The 17,698-nt window shown below is 30.8% G+C and overlaps 2 protein-coding genes across 2 annotated transcripts; both read left to right on the forward strand.

Moving 5' to 3' along the window:
• The first annotated feature begins 268 nt into the window (after nt 1-268).
• Nucleotides 269-3,892, forward strand: LOC125821269 ((3S,6E)-nerolidol synthase 1-like). Its single transcript, XM_049500687.1, has 7 exons — nt 269-427; nt 1,165-1,426; nt 1,552-1,933; nt 2,650-2,868; nt 2,963-3,101; nt 3,249-3,491; nt 3,597-3,892. Exons 1-7 carry the CDS (start codon nt 269-271, stop codon nt 3,888-3,890), a joined length of 1,698 nt encoding a protein of 565 aa, XP_049356644.1. The 3' UTR covers nt 3,891-3,892.
• Nucleotides 3,893-14,210: 10,318 nt separating this feature from the next.
• LOC125821289 (inositol oxygenase 1-like) lies at nt 14,211-15,633 on the forward strand. Its single transcript, XM_049500706.1, has 2 exons — nt 14,211-14,366; nt 14,620-15,633. Exons 1-2 carry the CDS (start codon nt 14,211-14,213, stop codon nt 15,526-15,528), a joined length of 1,065 nt encoding a protein of 354 aa, XP_049356663.1. The 3' UTR covers nt 15,529-15,633.
• The last annotated feature ends 2,065 nt before the right edge of the window (nt 15,634-17,698 follow it).

Genomic DNA, 17,698 nt, shown 5'->3' on the forward strand with positions numbered 1-17,698 from the left:
TTTCTCAATGACGATTTTGGTGGAATGGTCAATGAACGAGGAAGAAAATGTTTCTAGTTTATTTGTTGAATTTTAAGTGAGCCCCAAAAGTTCTTAAAAATACAAAATACTCCCAATCACATATAAAATTTTCCAAGAATCTTCCAACACCTTAACGTACACTTGATATGTTATATGTAGCTATTATTATAAATAGAAGGGTTTCGATCAATTGTTATTTCATCAAACAAATACTCGACCTACAAAATATAATATGAAATTATCTTTCATGGCAAATATTACTATAGCTTTCTACCCTTCACAATTATATCTTGGCCAAATTGGAAGCAAAAGAAGTATTCAAGTTTCATGCAGAAGCTCTAACAAATGGAATGTTCAAGAAGATCCTTTTAAAGAAACCTCTCATCTTCAAACAAGCTACTGTAACGTAAGATTTTAACTTTTATAAATTGATAATATTAAATAATTCTATCCTATCATACATAAAATATATTATCCATGTATAAGTTAAACATCCATGAAGTAAGTTGAGACATAACATTGAGCTAGCAAAATGCATCTCTTTTGTTTATGTTATTGAGCTTGTAATATACTTTTGTATCATGGTAGTCTTTTCTAATCCCCTTATAAAACTTTTGTTATTGAGCTAGTAATATACTTCATATTTTTCTAGCAATTCACATAGCATCATTAAATGATACAAATTCTCAATAAAAATTAATAACGCGATATATATATGTAAATCTATTTATACGATGTAATTTCCAATAAAGGAGTGTCAATACCATACTGTTGCACTATGTAAGTTAAATCAATTATGTAATTCAGTAGAAAACAAACTATAAAGCTAGTAACTTATTAGACTAGTCTCGATTCCTCAAGGTTGTACGAGCTGTAATTATAATATAGTAGTTGAAAAATCTCCCGTCCCGAGTGGGCTTAAGCCATGCCTTTACTAAAGAATTCTCGAGATCTCAGAGAAAATCAAATCTGCACAAGTTCGGAACTTGAATTGACACAATATCAGAAAGTAACCGCCCAATCAGAAATCATTTTGATAACCTTACTACTAATACAAAGGGGAAAGATGCACCATAAATAGTATTTTCCCATTCTTGTTTTTTTTTTTTTTTATACTAAGAAAATACTTAATTACTAATGCAGGATGGATTCAATAGTACCAAATTTGGACTACTTGTGAAGGATGTAAAGTATGCACTAAGGACACAAATAAATAGTACTAACAATCTTGTTTTAGTGGATGCACTTCAACGTATGGGAATTGAACACCATTTTCAAGAAGAGATTCAATCAATTTTACAAAAGGAATATGAACAAGGTGCTTGTTTTTACAAATATCAAAACCATCATGATATTTCACTTTGTTTCAGACTTTTGAGACAAGAAGGTTACCACGTGTCAGCAGGTAATTGGATCTCCATTGAAGTCCAATATATCTAAATTATTGTAGTACTACATTCACATTGTATATAAAAGTTAATCCTCGATTTGAAATATTGTAATCTAACAACCTTATATTGCATTGGGCAGATGTATTTAAAAAATTCAAGAACAATGATGATGGGACATTTGGATTAAATCTTAGCCAAGATGTAAATGGATTAATTGGTTTATATGAAGCATCACAACTTGGTGTAGAAGGTGAACACATACTTGATGAAGTTGCAAATTTTAGTGGTGATCACCTAAATGCATGTCTTGCAAATAGTGACTCATGTGATGAAGCTAGAATTATTAAAGAAACATTGAAGTATCCATACCATAAGAGTTTAGCAAGTTGCAAGGCTAAAAGCTTCATCAATAACTTTAAAGGAATTAATGGATGGGGAAGAAGCACCTTACAAGAATTGGCAAATATGGACTACTCCATAACAAAAGAGATGCATCAACAGGAATTGGCTCAAGTTTCCAGGTATATTAATTAGTTGAATTTAACTTTTATACACTAACCGTATAAGAGTTTTACACCGTCAAATTACCTATATATAATTAAGCATTTAACTTATTTATACTGATATAGAGTATAAAGGAGTTTGATACCATCATTATATTTTAACTTATTGTAATAGGTAACTTATTTTACTTTCTAGGTTATTGATCTCATTTTAGGGGACTTGAAATGTTGCAAAAATCCTTTAACTATCTTTACATATAAAATTAAACTTAAAAAGCTATAGGTTATTAAAAAGTCGAATTAATAACTTGAAATAAGACAAATTACATGCTACAAACAAGTTTAAAAGCACTAATCACCAGAGACAAAATCAGAATTTTAACCTTATGGGTTTTGAATTTAAAATGACGATTTCAAGTGTTAATAAATTAGGTTCTAAACTTAATATTTATCCATATGTAATAAAATTCTTAATACTAACACACTATTTGAGCAAATTTTATTGGATTTAATCGAATCCAAACCCAAACTTCTAGCTCCGCCCCTTCTGATCACAAGTTCCTACAAGGTCTCGATTGAATATCAAAATGTCTTTCTCACTATTTAGAATATTGGAGGTCTTGATTCAAATCTTTCTTTTTTCCGTTAATATATAATAGACAAAATCTTTATACTATCACTATATTTATATAAACAATTTAATCTTCTTATGATATATATGTACACATACATAGGTGGTGGAAAAGTCTTGGTTTAGCTGAAGAATTGAAGCTTTTGAGAGATCAACCATTAAAATGGTATACTTGGCCAATGGCAGTTCTTCAAGATCCAAGAATGTCACAACAAAGAATTGAGCTAGCAAAATGTATTTCTTTTGTTTATGTCATTGATGATATCTTTGATGTTTATGGGACTATTGAAGACTTAACCCTTTTCACTCAAGCCGTCAATAGGTATTTTATTTGAGATTAAAATAATTTGATAGTGTAAAACGTCGTTATCTTTTTTTTTGTTGGTCTATAACCTTAAAGCCTATTATTATTTTAGGTGGGAATTAAGCGCCATGGTGGACCTACCAGAATACATGAGATCAACTTACAAGGCTCTTTATAATACAATTAATTCCATTGGCTATAATATCTACAAAATATATGGACAAAACCCCACTCAAAATCTACGGAATACGGTACGATATATACATATTAAAGATGTTCCACTCTTTTTTGAACTAAAATATGTCATATAAAATAAGACAAATGAATTATTTTCTCAATATATACTTTATTATATATTATTCTACTCATAATTGTTACTATTATTTTTTGAATTTTAGTGGGGAAATTTGTGCAATGCATTTCTAAAAGAAGCAAAATGGTTTGCTTCTGGAGTGGTGCCATCAACAAATGAGTACCTAAAGAATGGACTTGTTAGTTCTGGAGTTGGTACAATCTTAGTTCACATGTTCTATATCTTAGGACTTGGTGTAAACTCTAATATTCATTTAGAGGATATATCATCCATGTCGTCTTCTGGGGCCATGATTCTTCGTCTTTGGGATGATCTTGGAAGTGCAAAGGTAATATAAATAAATTTATGTTTGTTTTTATACTTTATCTGTCCTTTTTTATGTGACACATTTATTTATTTTTTCAAAAAAAAACATTTTATGTTCTATCTTTAGGATGAGAATCAAGAAGGAAAAGATGGTTCATACATAGAATGTTACATGAAGGAAAACAAAGATGCTTCCATCGAATTGGCAAGAGAACATGTGATTAAGCTAATAGAAGATGAATGGAAGAAACTCAACAAGGAACATTTACATCTAATGAGTCCATCTTCAAGATCATTTTCAAAAGCTTCACTTAATTCTGCAAGAATGGTTCCTCTTATGTATAGTTATGATGATAAGCAATCCCTTCCTATCCTTCAACAATATATTAAGTCTATGTTGTATGGTGATTTATCAATGTGAGCTACCTTTCCATGAACTTCCTTCTCGCCCTTGATTACAAAGCACCACAGTCTAAAATTATCAAAAGAAATTGAACATGATTGTTGCAACTGTTCATTTCTTAATTTTACAATCATAGATGCCGTCACACCAGAATAGGTAAAGGACTTATTAAAGGCATATCTGAGAGAGAAAAAAAAACTAGCATATAGAGTATGAAATTCTTGTTGATCCTTCTCTCCTCTTGCTCGATGAACTAACTTCAGGCCTTAATTCATCCTCTGCAAGGAAGGAACGAGTCGATTCCCCTTTTCATCTTTTCAATAGCATAAAGAAAATAGATTCAAAGAGCTAAAGGTCATTTTTTTTCTATATATTATTGTTGAGTATTATCACACAAATCTGCTAGCTGTTGTCTATTATATTTTTACATTTTCAAATGTAATAAAAGAAACGAGTCCATCGCCACATGTTACTATAGCTTGAGTGAATGACTTTTGACTTAAAAAAAAAAGTAAAGTAGAGAGCTTTCTTTGGTTATAGAGATCAAGAATAAACAATATGCATATAAATTCATTTTGGGTCTATGTGAAGAAAAAAAAGGCATACTTTCATATTTAATTTGAAGTTAATATAATTTTAATATTTTACCCTGAATGAGGTGATGATCTAATGCATCATTCTGAATAGACTACCATCTGTCACGACCCAAAAATGGACGTAATGACAATCGTCTTATTCCACCAAGACAAGTCAACTTAAAACTCAAACATTACGATAAAATACAGAAATTTCGTAATCAACTCAAAAATATCCCAAAAATCTGGTTGTCACGTGTACAAGCCTCTAATGTGTTATAACAAAGTTGAAAAAAAATACATGTTTCAAATTAGGGGTGTACAAAACCGAACCGAAAATCGAACCAAACCGCAAACCGAGTCAACCCGGAAAAAAAACCAGACTAGTGGCTTGGTTTGACTTGGTTTGGTTTTGAAAAAAAAAACCCAACTATATTTGGGTTGGTTTGGTTTTAACTAAAAAAAAACAACCCGAGACCAAACCAACCCGACATTATATATAGAATATTAAAATTTTATTTTATACATAAAAATATTTACTTTGATATAATTTTTAAATATTTCTTATACATTTTCATAGTTTTTATCTTTTAATATATTATTTTAAGTTTGAAACTTAGAATTATGAATGAGCCAATAAAAATTATAGTGTTGACACCCAATTTTGGACTATATTAATCATCGAGCTTCTTAAATTTCAAATGATTTAAAATATTTGACTTTAAGAAAAAATCCGAGCATTTTTCAAGTAATTTTGTCATTTTGTATTTGTATTATTATTATTTATTTATTTAAGATAATATATATATTTATATATAATTAGTACATTTTACGGATGTTCGAAAATTGTCACAAAAAAAAAATGTTTTTAGTTTTATTTAAATATTTGGTTAATTAGTTTAATTGATAGTTTATATTTTTGAGTCGATTAGTTTATAATTAAGTTAATTATTTTATTTTTGTTAACATTAAGAAGCTCATTGATTGATTTATATTAATTCGTCTTACTTAGATTTTAGCCGAATTTGTTACTCTAACTCAATTTGGCTATTTCTTAAACTCCAAGATCCAACCCTTTTAGCCTCACTTTAAACCCATTTTTCAGACCCAACTTGGGCCTATTTAAAACAGGCCCATTACTTTCAGCTTTCCAATTTCCCTTTTTCCCACTAATTCCCAGCCCACTCCCATTTCCTTTCCAAATCAGCCCAATTCTAACAACATTACAATACATACAGCAACAGCATACCAAACCGACCCAGCACCCCTGTACTCTCGTTCTTCTTCCTCAATACAACGAGCAGAACCCAAAAAAATGTGAGAAACAGTCCACTATCGCAGCCCTCAAAGTGTGACCCGAGTCCAGCAAGCCCTGTACGCGCTGCATCTCTTTCTTCCACGCGAATCCAGCAGCTCACGTGAACCAAACAGCAGCAGTGTGCATTTTTCTTCTACCTCACACGTCAATATCCAACAACTCCCACAGCTTTCTCTGCAACAGCCGCCCACCTCGATCTTTTCATCCGAATTTTGGGGGATTTTGGTTGATTTTTGGTACAAACGAGCAGCTCTTTGGTTCTTGAAATTTTTTGAATTGAGGATTGAGGAGGAGAATTCCGAGTCTACCCTCATTCTCACTTGAATTTTCATCCCTTTTCCCCCATTATTTTGAACCCGAGTTTCGGCTATATATTCTGGGATCATTCATTTGTAAGAGGGAGATTTTTTTTTTGGGAGTTGAAAAATTTGGTGTTAAAAAATAAAAATAATAGTTAGAGTAAGTATTAAAATTAGCTAGAGTTTGGAGGAAGAAATCCACTTGAGTGAAAAGTTCTTGAAACTTCCCGTTTGTTGTGTTCTATCCATTCCAATCTCGCCGGAGCCTCGTGTGGTGGTGGAAGCTTTTTCGTGGTCAGTTCGTTAATGTCCTAGTTGCTGCCCAGGAAAAGGTAACATTTCCCCCTTTATAATATCCCTCCTTTCCATTAAGACATGACGCTACTAGCTGTGTTTGTTCTCTGTTATTTGCTACCGAGCTGTGGGTGTTTTTATTAAGCGACTTTAGTGCCTACTCTTAGTGCTGATTCAAACTTTTCTTTTTGCTGTTTTTGTAGTCGGTGTTTCTTTGTTTCGAATTTGTTTCATCGCTTGCTTCTCGTTTATTTGTCTTGATGTTTGAACTAGTATCCCTTTGTTTTCGTTGTCTTAAACATCCGGGTTTATTCACTTTGTTACTGTTAATGTTCTTTGTTTTCCTTTTGAAATGAGGGCAGAGCTAAAAAATAAAAATAAATAAAAATCTTTGAGTATGAAGTTGTATATTGTCTTAGCTATTGTTTGATGGGCTGTAGGAGTTGGTTTTTATCCATTTTTGGGAACCATGACGTTCTTACTCTCCTGCAGGTCATGTTTGAATTAAGTTTATGTCTCTATTTTGCTTAAATTTTAGTCGAAATCGCTTACCATTTGTAATCTAGTTCCAATTGCGAGCTTTATAGAATACTTAAGACTATACCATGTGGTCTTTCTCACTGATCAGATTGTTGTCTGGCATGCCCCCTTTACACTTTAAGTTGTCACTTGTCCATTGTAATGCCATCTGCCTTTGCTACACCTATGTTTGCTTGCTTTACTAAGATTATTTTCTTTCATACGTATGTATTCTTGGTTCTCTCCAAGCTTGGACTCTCCACAATTTAGTATTAGGATTTTGTTGATCATACTAGTTTTGATTACTTCCTTGTTTAGCCTTATTTTTACCTTAAACTTCAATGGTTTTTTTTTCTTGTTGAGTTTGTCACTATTAAGGGGTTATGTCTCATTTGCTTCCTTATCTTCGAATGCTAATTTTGTTTTTCTTTCTTTTGTTGTGTGAACCTTTCCCCGAGCCCGTGGTGGACTCCTTCTCTCTTGCATCCTCGAGATGAGCCGTAGAGGCTTAATTTATTTACTTTTTCTCCATCGAGTCGGCCCCCCAGCAAGCAGGGACTGATGTACAGGTCTTGGAGAAGTAAAAAACGGACTGTATACATGACCTATACAGCTGTATACACAAGTATACACGGAAAAAAACAGCGATATACAAGTCCAAAAATTGAAACAGGTGTTCTGGAAGTTGAATTAAGTTGTATACATTCGGTATACAGTCTTATATACAAACAAAATGGGCTGGGTTCATACGATATACACTGATATACAACCAGTGTATACAAAAACGGGATTGAGCCTAAGCCTAAAATCAGCAGCGAATTTGGCCCAAGAAGGGCCCAAATTCAATTTCTCCCTACTCTTTAATTATTCAATTATGATTATTTATTGTTTATTGTGTGTTGACTCTAACTTTTAAATTATTAACTAACCTAATTAAATTCCCCAAACGATAAGTCATTTTCTTTGTATTGGCTTACTTTTTAATACACTCTTTTATTTGTTTTGTATTCATTTATCTTACTAATCAAATATATTGGCTATATTTTATCTTAATTAATTTTTTTTTTGTTCTTTAAAAGATATGTTTTGAATGCCTCTTCCTTTAATCATCTTGCTTATTTAAATGGTTTTAAGTTAACACTTTTCTCAAATGAACCAAAAAATAAAAATTGTGTGTGTTCTTTTTTTACCAATTGATTTAAAATGGTCTCATGCTTTAATTTATCAAATTGGTTAAAATTATTATTTTTTAAAATAAAAAATAAAATTTTAATCTAGTTTTTTTAATTAAAATTCTAATCACTTGTATCACAAGCCAAATGTGTCATTATTGAAATCTTTTTCTCTAAAAAGAGAATGTGTCGTTTATCTAATTATTTTTCTTGAATTAATTAAATATTGTAATTTATTTAAATATTCCTATGTTAAATTTCTCAAAATTAGTCAAATCATTTTAAGTCAAATTGCCGGTCAACCGCAAGTTAGCGGGCATTCCGAGGGCCTAACACCTTCTCGGAATGTATATTGAACTTCGAACCCTTTCATTTTTCAATTGATTTTATCTGTTTAAATCTTTTGAAAACCTTATAGTTTTTTTCTTGATTTTTACTATAAAAAAAAATTAAGTGGCGACTCTGTTCTTTTGAGAATTCGATTTGCTTAAACCATAAGTTTAATCGGTTTTTTTCAAAAACTCAGTCATTTTCCCTTTACATGTATTTTTAAATAAAACATATAGTCCACAACTTAAAATTATGAATGAGCCAATAAAAATTATAGTTCACGGATGTTGGTAATTATAATAAAGCTTAAATCAAAATCAAATTAATACTAATGCAAAAAGAAAATCAATTCAACACTAAGAATGACAATAATATTGAATATTTGTTCTTTAGTTTTACATTGGTTTAGACAATTAAAATACATAATCTAATTTTAATTTCCTTTAATATTTAGTCATGTAACTAATACTTATTAAACTTAAAATTTTAGCATGATTTAGTACTTTTAAATTATGATCATTTTCATTATGACTTGTTAATTTGCAATATTTGTTTTACACGATTTCATTATTATTATTTTTGTTGGATATTTTAGTGTCATTAATCATATCATATTGTGTTATATTTTTAAGAAACATCTTAGATAGTTGTATTTTGGTAGGACTAAAGAAATATTTGAAGTACAAGTAAATTATATGTTTGTATGAATACTTTACCGGAAAAACCCGAAACAACCCGAAAAACCGAAAAACCCAAAAAAACCCGAGGTCGAAAAACCTGAGTTTTATTGGTTTGGTTTGGTTTATGAATTTAAAAATCCGACACAAATGGTTTGGTTTGATATTTGAAAAACCCGAACCAACCCGGCTATGTACACCCCTATTTCAAATGACATTGTTTCTAGAATAGAACAAGATCATAATTAAGGAGAAAGAAGGTCCGCTGAAATGACAAGCAGCTACCTCACAAACCTCCATAAGAAGCCTCAGACAAAGAGAAGAGAAAATGTTACAAAGGTCCGGGCTAGTAACCTGCAAAAAAATGTAGTAGCAAGGGGTGAGTACCAAATCACACGGTACTCAATAAGTAAACCTCTAAACACAAGCTAAGGGGATAGAATACGGGTACTCTTTACACCCCAACCGAACCTCCACAACTACAACCTGCATAAAACCAGCCCAACCTAACAGTTCACAATTTACAAGCGCATATCTCACCAATAACATTCTAACAATCACATATTCTCAATAACAAGCTCAATATTCATCAATTACAACCTCCACAACTACAACCTGCTTAAAATCAGCCCAACCTAACAGTTCATAATTCACATAGCACACAGCTCAACAACAACACTCTAACAATTACATATCCTCAGCAACAAGCTTAATATTCATCAATCAAAGTTCCAAAGAAAGGCACTCACAAGCTCAGCAAAACACAACATCAAGTTCACTAATGATAAATATGTGCAATGTAATGCAATGTTAAGTATAGTGTTGCATGTCTTAGCCTAGTGATACACACCAGTTGTCTCTCAGTTCGGGACCCATGGGGGATATATTTGTCCATGCATCCATCGCGGCTCGCGATACGACCCTCGATAATAGTAACCATCGCGGCGCACGATACGTCCCTCGAAATATAGTATCCATTGCGGCACGCGATACGTCCCTCGAAATGGTACATCCTCTTTAATTTCTTATTCTTTCTCAATTCACACAACACTTGTCACAACCATGTCTCAGAACAATGCAAATGACATGTTCACACAAATAATGAGGAGATGACCATTTTCATAACATTGCACAATTCACAACAACACAATCATGATACAACATCAACAATGATTCAACAAGTCTTTCAAACCATTCTCAACTCATCACACACAAACAATTAATCACATTGGCTTTTATTACCCCTTTTTCATCATTAGAATTAATCAATGTGGACAAGTCAACCTGCACCAAGTCTCATTACCTCCAAACATATATTACAAGGAAATACACGAATTTCATACACTTAACAAGGGTTTAGAAATCCACTTGCCTCAAATAGTTGAACAATCACTCCGGGACTTGAGTCTTTCCCTTTCATCGAGCCTCCAAATAAATGCAATCTATTCAAATAAGTAGTCACAATAAGGATTTCAAAACTAACAACATCCATATTACTATATGTCTAGCTTAGACCCAAAAATTCACCCAAATTTATAATCAATTTTCTTATCTTGCTAACATGTCAACTCTCATAATTTTCAAATTTCAATGCTAAACGTTAAGTCTTCATTCCTCCAATTACTATAACTTTAAAGGTATTCAAGTAATATAATACACCTATATTTAATTACCTATCTTAATATGTTGAAACTTGATTTACAATACAGTAACCAAAAAGTAAAAAAAAAACAACTCAAATCAGCAATAGATTACACCATTAGCTCTATCTGTACCATAACAACCACCAAAACTCTCAATTCTCAAGTAACAGAACGTCAGTGCAAGCCTAATAAATTCCATAAACTCAACTCCAACTTCTCTCCCTTTTCTGTACTAATACTCCAACATAATTATAATAATACTATTAAGACTTATACCTATATACATAAATCTATCAATTGAATAATTACCTGGTATAATCCAAACAGTTGACTAATCCTTGGCAATCATTAACTAATGACGGCTATCAAAAATTTGCTCTAATTTTGAACAACTTTAGAATGTACGCAAGCAACAGCAATAACTTATAACCTACAATATAATATTCTCTCTTTAAGATAGGATCAGTGCATTACTTTATTCTTACACCTAATAATTTAATTACGTAATCACTTATTTGAGGAATAAAGTTCTCACCTGCAGCACCACACTTTATCTTCTCATAGATGTGTCCTCTTGTTATAATGTCAGATCTAACACCGCATCAATTTTGCAGTTCCCTCAAATAATTTAGGTCTAATTAATTTATATATAGTATAGGGTCTTAAATAAATTATCACTTTAGCCCACTAACTATCAATTAAGTCAATTATCTATAGTTACCCATCAACTAATTAACTAAAGTTAAACGAATAGTTCAGAATTTCCAAAAATGATTTTCCGGGTAATTACATTATCCACCACTAACAACCATGTTCATCCTCGAACATAAGGAAGAAGAAGGAAGAATAATTTATATGGATTATAACTTTTTCGGCAGTAATGGTTCCTCAATGGAAAAGCTGTGAATTTGAGATTTAAAATTTGTGAATCTGTTAGGTATTGGATGGATTGTTTACAACCTGTTAGGCGTGATTTGTGGCATTGAATTAATTAAAATAAATTTTACGTTATTTTTTCCTTTTCAAGCGCAACAACACCAGATTTGAATGTATCAGAAATTATGTATTCGGCTATCATTTATGTATCCGGATTCCTCTTATTTTAAGGGATTTCTGTAAAGTGAAAACTAATAGGGATAAGATGTAATTTATATCCCACACCATGTGATTTCTATAATTTATACAAAAAAATACTAACCGGGCCGGTGCACCGGTGCGTCGTCAACGGGTCTCTTATTGGGATCTGGACAAAAAATATCCAGACCGGCCCAGTCCACTAGGTAAGCAGGTCGGGCGTCGGTCCCAGACTTATCGGACGCGGGCTGTTATCGGGGTGAAATCGGACGGACCGGCCCAATTGACACCCTTATTCTCTATCTCCTTTGTTAAAGGAAATCTCTTGAGAGAATACTTTCCCAAATTGTATTATTTGAACTATGTAGTTCGTTGATATTGTATACTATATTTGAATTTGAATTTAGTGTGACACTATTCATCAACATCAAATTTATATTTAATTATTTTATTTTTATTGTATAATATTTTTAAAAATATAAATAATAATAATATGAAATTAAAAAAAAGGAGAACAATATGAAAAAAAATCATTTTTAATATAAAATTTACTATAGTGCATTAAAGTTGATTTATACTAAAATGATGTTGACAAATATTTTAATTTGAAGTTTTATATTATGGGTTGAAGATACCCTAAGCATCCACGATATAAGATTCAGAATTAATTGCTGGGAAACTTTTTTGTGGCAAACAACAAGTTGGTGGTACCATAGATTATGCTGTCAGTAGACCCTATTTGAAAAGAACTTATAAATATATATTTACTTCTAAATTTATGCATATGACCACTACAATTACTCTTATACATTGATGCTTCATCTACCTAGGGTTTGGAGGGAGCCCACATATAATAATGTCTGAATTCAAAATATCAAATATATATAGATAATTGTTGCAAGTGGGAACAAAGAGAATATGATGTCCGTAATTTTAATTTTAATTTTTATAGGATAAAGAGGTTGTTTGTAATAGCTAAACTTTCGGTTCAAAGCAGAGAGTTGATTTTGATGTTGATTTTGAAATTTGATAGAAAAGTTGTGAGTTTTGGAAAGTCTAAAGCGGTTAAAAGTGGTATTTGGTAACAATTGAAGTTTCGAGTCTCGAAATGGAATTCTGTCAATTCCATCAGCTCTAGAATGTGTCATTTGGTCTAGGTGTGTTATCGTTTTCTGATTGTATTGGTGACTCGTATGTGTTGAGGTGTTGGTATTTGTGCTATATTAATGGGGAACTATTAGGTTGGGGCTAATTATGTGCAGGTTGTAGTTGAAGAGGTTCGTTTGGGATGTTTAGAGTGCCCGTATTCTATATTACTTTACTTTGAGTTAATAGTTTGCTTGTTGACTACCATGTTATTTGATACTCACTCCCTTGCTTCTACATTATTAGTTTCATTTAAAAAAAATAAAATCAAATGTAATGTAACAATATAAATACTATCTTCGCAACTATAACTTATAACTAAAAGATAAGTTATAACTTATAACTAAAAGATAAGCTATAAGTCAATTTATATATTATTTTCGCAAAATAAAAAGTAGGAAATACGTTGAGTTTCATTTTTTCAAAATTTCAATTAAGACTCAATTTAATCGTGCGTATTGATAGCATAGTTTGGACCACAACTTGTCTATTAATCAACTTGTTTATTTTAGGTGGTTCAACAACCACCACAAACGTACCTTTTTTTGGGGGGCAGCACTAGAGGATCACGATGCCAATTTATGTTTAGTAAAAAAGAAGTATCACTACTACTAGAAAAAAATAAATTAACGTCGGATAAAATTTCTAATTAAATAGAAAAAATCTCATAATTATTCAATACTAAAAAATGGGTCAAAATTAATGGACATGGTCGATTTTTTTAAAAGGAAAATTGATAACATATCGATATATACACTATTGACTTTGTTGAAGTTGCTTTTGTGAAACTGACAAACAAGATCAGTTAAATCGAAGGACATATTGAAATTTTCAAAAATATACATAAAAAATGTAGCTATTTAGAATCAAACGCATGTATTTTGTATGATTTTAGATTATTTTACCACCCGCGAGTACCACACATGCTATTTCATTTAATATTTCCATCACTTTCATTTATACTCTTCAACTTGCTTTTCAAAAATTGATCATGTACGTCGGTTTTTATAAACTAAAAAAAAGTAAAAAATTGAGACTGTCGGTTTTCTTTTTTAAAAAAAAAAACTAAGCGCATCGCAAAAACTAAAATGACGTATAGAATATTTTTCTTAAAGTCGGGTCGCTTTTCTATTAATTATTAATTTAATAAAAAAACAATAAAATTGATAGACATGATCAATTTTCACATAAATTAGGACCGAAGGAGTACTATAAATAGGGAGGTTCCAATTGTTATATCTTCAAACTAATACTCTACAAAAAATATATCTTAAGAGTAAATTATCTAATCATGGCAATGGCACGAGCCCTCTTCCCTTCACAATATCTTTGTGTGAACAAAACCATCAACACTGCCCAAATTCGAAGCAAAAGAAGTATTCAAGTTTCATGCAGAAGCTCTAATCAAGAAGATCTTCTTAGCCGTCGCCAAACGAGCTACAATCACGTAAGATTTTAATTTCTATACATTGACAATATATAATAAAATTATTTTACGCTATATATCTATGTAGTCATTCATGAAATATCCTGATAATGTAACATAGTGGCAGAGCTAAGATTTGCACTAAACGATAAGGGTAGCACCACCTTACTATTGCACCAGCAAGAAATTAGAAAATGCCATTTGCATTATTTGCTAAGTTTTATTGATTTTTATTTTTTGTTGAGAAAAATGGCTATTTCTTATTCATGAGCAGGCTGATGAGTTTGGATTACAAGTGAAAGTGGAGGAGAAAAAAGTGCCATCATTCAATGGCAATGAACATATTTTTGATGAAGGAGTATTTGAAGTGTCAAACATAAATGCATTTGGTCAATCATTTAGGGATTATAATGCAGAAAGTGAAAGACAAAAAAGTGTTGAGGAATTTTATAGGGTTCAACATATTAACCAAACATATGATTATGTTACAAAAATGAGAAAAGAATATGGTAAATTGAACAAAATTGAAATGAGTATATGGGATTGTTGTGAACTTTTGAATGATGTTGTTGATGATAGTGATCCTGATTTAGATGAACCACAAATTGAACATTTGTTACAAACCGCTGAAGCTATTAGAAAAGATTATCCAAATGAAGATTGGTTACATTTGACTGGCCTTATGCATGACCTAGGTAAAGTTCTCCTTCATCCAAGTTTTGGTGAACTTCCTCAATGGGCTGTTGTTGGTGATACATTCCCTCTTGGTTGTGCTTTCGATGAATCGATCGTTCATCATAAATATTTTAAAGATAATCCAGATATAAACAACATCATTTATAACACAAAGAATGGTGTATATGAACAAGGTTGTGGACTTAACAAAGTTGTTATGTCATGGGGACATGATGATTATATGTATTTAGTTGCTAAGGAAAATGGTACTACACTTCCTTATGCTGCTTTATTTGTTATACGTTATCATTCATTTTATGCATTACATAAATCAGGAGCATATACACATTTGATGAATGAAGAAGACAAAGAGAACATCAAGTGGCTCAATATTTTCAACAAGTATGATTTATATAGTAAGAGCAATGTTAGAATTGATGTGGAAAAAGTTAAGCCATATTATCTATCTCTTATTCAAAAGTATTTCCCAAAAAAACTAAGGTGGTGATCGATTCAAAAAAAATATTTATCATTTTTGAAATGTAATTTCTCTGTATTTTATTTCATTCAAGAAAATGTATTTCTTTCTTTTCATTCATGAATAAATTCATTCCCCCCCCCAAAAAAAAGGGAGTAATGGGAAAATGATTTGGTGAGTTCATTCCACTTTTTTATTGTGTATTCGTTTAATCATATTAAAATAATATATTTCTTTTAAGTATAGTTTTATGTGTCCGTGTTCATTGTCATTATTACCATTATTAGCTTTAATATGACGACATTCTATTTCTCAATCCCAACATATAACGATTTTAATATATGTTTAAAATTTGGTATTAAATAAATCTTATTAATCATTGATAATATATCATGTACGTAATATAAATAATTCTATTAAAATAACAAATAATTATAAAGAAAAGAGAGAGAAAAAATCTTATTTGAGTTGCCCAATTTCAACTATGAAGAACACTAATCGATAATATGTGTATAGTCGTGTATAATCAGATTTATTCATATGATTATAATGACGAAGTAGAAAAAGTTTATAATGTAAGTTAGTAGTAACTGATTTTTTTGGGTACATTTTGTTCTTTTCATGAATTAAATACATGTGATTTTGACAATTAAAGGAAATTTTGTGTACAATCTAGAGTATTACCGTTATTTGAATTATCTATTTTTGTACATTTTCTCGATTAGTTGTTTATCTTAATTAAAGGATATCGTTTTATGATGCGTCTAATTTTTCGATAGAATTAAGGCTTCCAATCTTATTTTCTAGTGATTTAAGGAAAATATAAGGTTATTAGTAATTTGAAATTAAAAGAATCTTGAATCAACTTAAATTTGATTAAGATTAAAGAATAAAAGGGCATGCTTTTTCTTAATTATCAAAATATCACTGCCCATAAATTGGATTGAAATTGTTTAGAACAACCTCAAAAATAAAAACATAAAGTAGGTGATAAGTCAATAAATGAATTAAATGCTAGGTGATAATTATTTTTTTTAGACATTTATACCCCGAACACGTAGTAATGTTGTCTACCTTGGTTTTGGAGGGAGTAGAGCCACTCATAGTAAAATAGTATACGTATATGATTATAATAATATATTTAATATAATTTTATAAGTGAGATCTGGAAACCTGAGAGATTTAGATATACGCAAAATTTATTCTATCTTTGTGAAGTATAAAGGTCGTTCTTAATAGACTTTTAATTTAAAAAAGAAATGTAAGAAGAAGGTTTTTAATTAAAAAAAGACAACGAAATATCAAGATACAAAATAAAATAAAGCAATATTATAGAGCATTAAATTAATTAATTAATTGAAGAATAAGAAATCAACTTATAGACAAAAGGGATTGCATAGCTGGTAAGCACATCTCTACCAACGATTCTAAAATTGTGATAAGTTCGAATATAATAAATTTACTATTGAAATTAAAATTTGAATTCATAGAATTTAAATATTCAAATTTTAATTTCGAATTAAACTCTTTAAATTCAAATGTAGTTTAATAAATAATAAATATAAAAGTAGATATATTATTACTCCTCTGATCAGATTTACGTTATATGATTTTCTAATTTATAGTTGAGAAATAAAATATGAAAAATAAGCTAATTAACTAAATTGATACTCTTTTATGTTTTAAAAAAACTACATAAATTTTACATTCTCTCATCGAAAAGGCTTGTATTGGCACCATTTTAATTTTGGCAATTTATTCCTACTTGCTTATGTGTTTAATTGTCACACCCCAAATCCGAATGTGATGGCACGTGTTCATTTCCCACCGGACACGTCAGCCTAACCCAACCACAACGATAGAGAAGTAGAAATACGAGAATAAAATATAATAAATAAGCGGAAGACTTTAATTAAGACTCAACACTATCCAGAATTTGGTTGTCACATGTACAAACCTCTAAATACAGAATTCGAATAAAAATATACAAGTCTCAGAGTATAGTTCTCGAATAGAACAAAACTGAAAGTAAAGATAACTCAGGGGCACGTCTGGAATGAACCGCTACCTCTCGAGTATGTCCCAAAGCTCAATCTGCTAAAGAAACTACTAAGCCAAATCTGAGAGAGAGATGTCAACCTACACAATTGTGTAGAAGCAAGGGTGAGTACCGAAAACCACAGGTACTCGCAAGTAACTC

The sequence above is a fragment of the Solanum verrucosum genome, unplaced genomic scaffold (genome assembly GCF_900185275.1).
Source record: "Solanum verrucosum unplaced genomic scaffold, falcon-dt-bn FXZP01000222.1, whole genome shotgun sequence".
NCBI classification, from domain to species: Eukaryota; Viridiplantae; Streptophyta; class Magnoliopsida; order Solanales; family Solanaceae; genus Solanum; species Solanum verrucosum.

Bases quoted from the DNA above. Each gene is read 5' to 3' on its own strand.
- LOC125821269 (XM_049500687.1), top strand. From the start codon at position 269: ATGGCAAATATTACTATAGCTTTCTACCCTTCACAATTATATCTTGGC. The intron at 1,427-1,551 runs GTAATTGGATCT...TGCATTGGGCAG, and splicing joins AGGTTACCACGTGTCAGCAG to ATGTATTTAAAAAATTCAAG. The intron at 3,102-3,248 runs GTACGATATATA...TTTGAATTTTAG, and splicing joins CTCAAAATCTACGGAATACG to TGGGGAAATTTGTGCAATGC.
- LOC125821289 (XM_049500706.1), top strand. From the start codon at position 14,211: ATGGCAATGGCACGAGCCCTCTTCCCTTCACAATATCTTTGTGTGAAC. The intron at 14,367-14,619 runs GTAAGATTTTAA...ATTCATGAGCAG, and splicing joins GCCAAACGAGCTACAATCAC to GCTGATGAGTTTGGATTACA.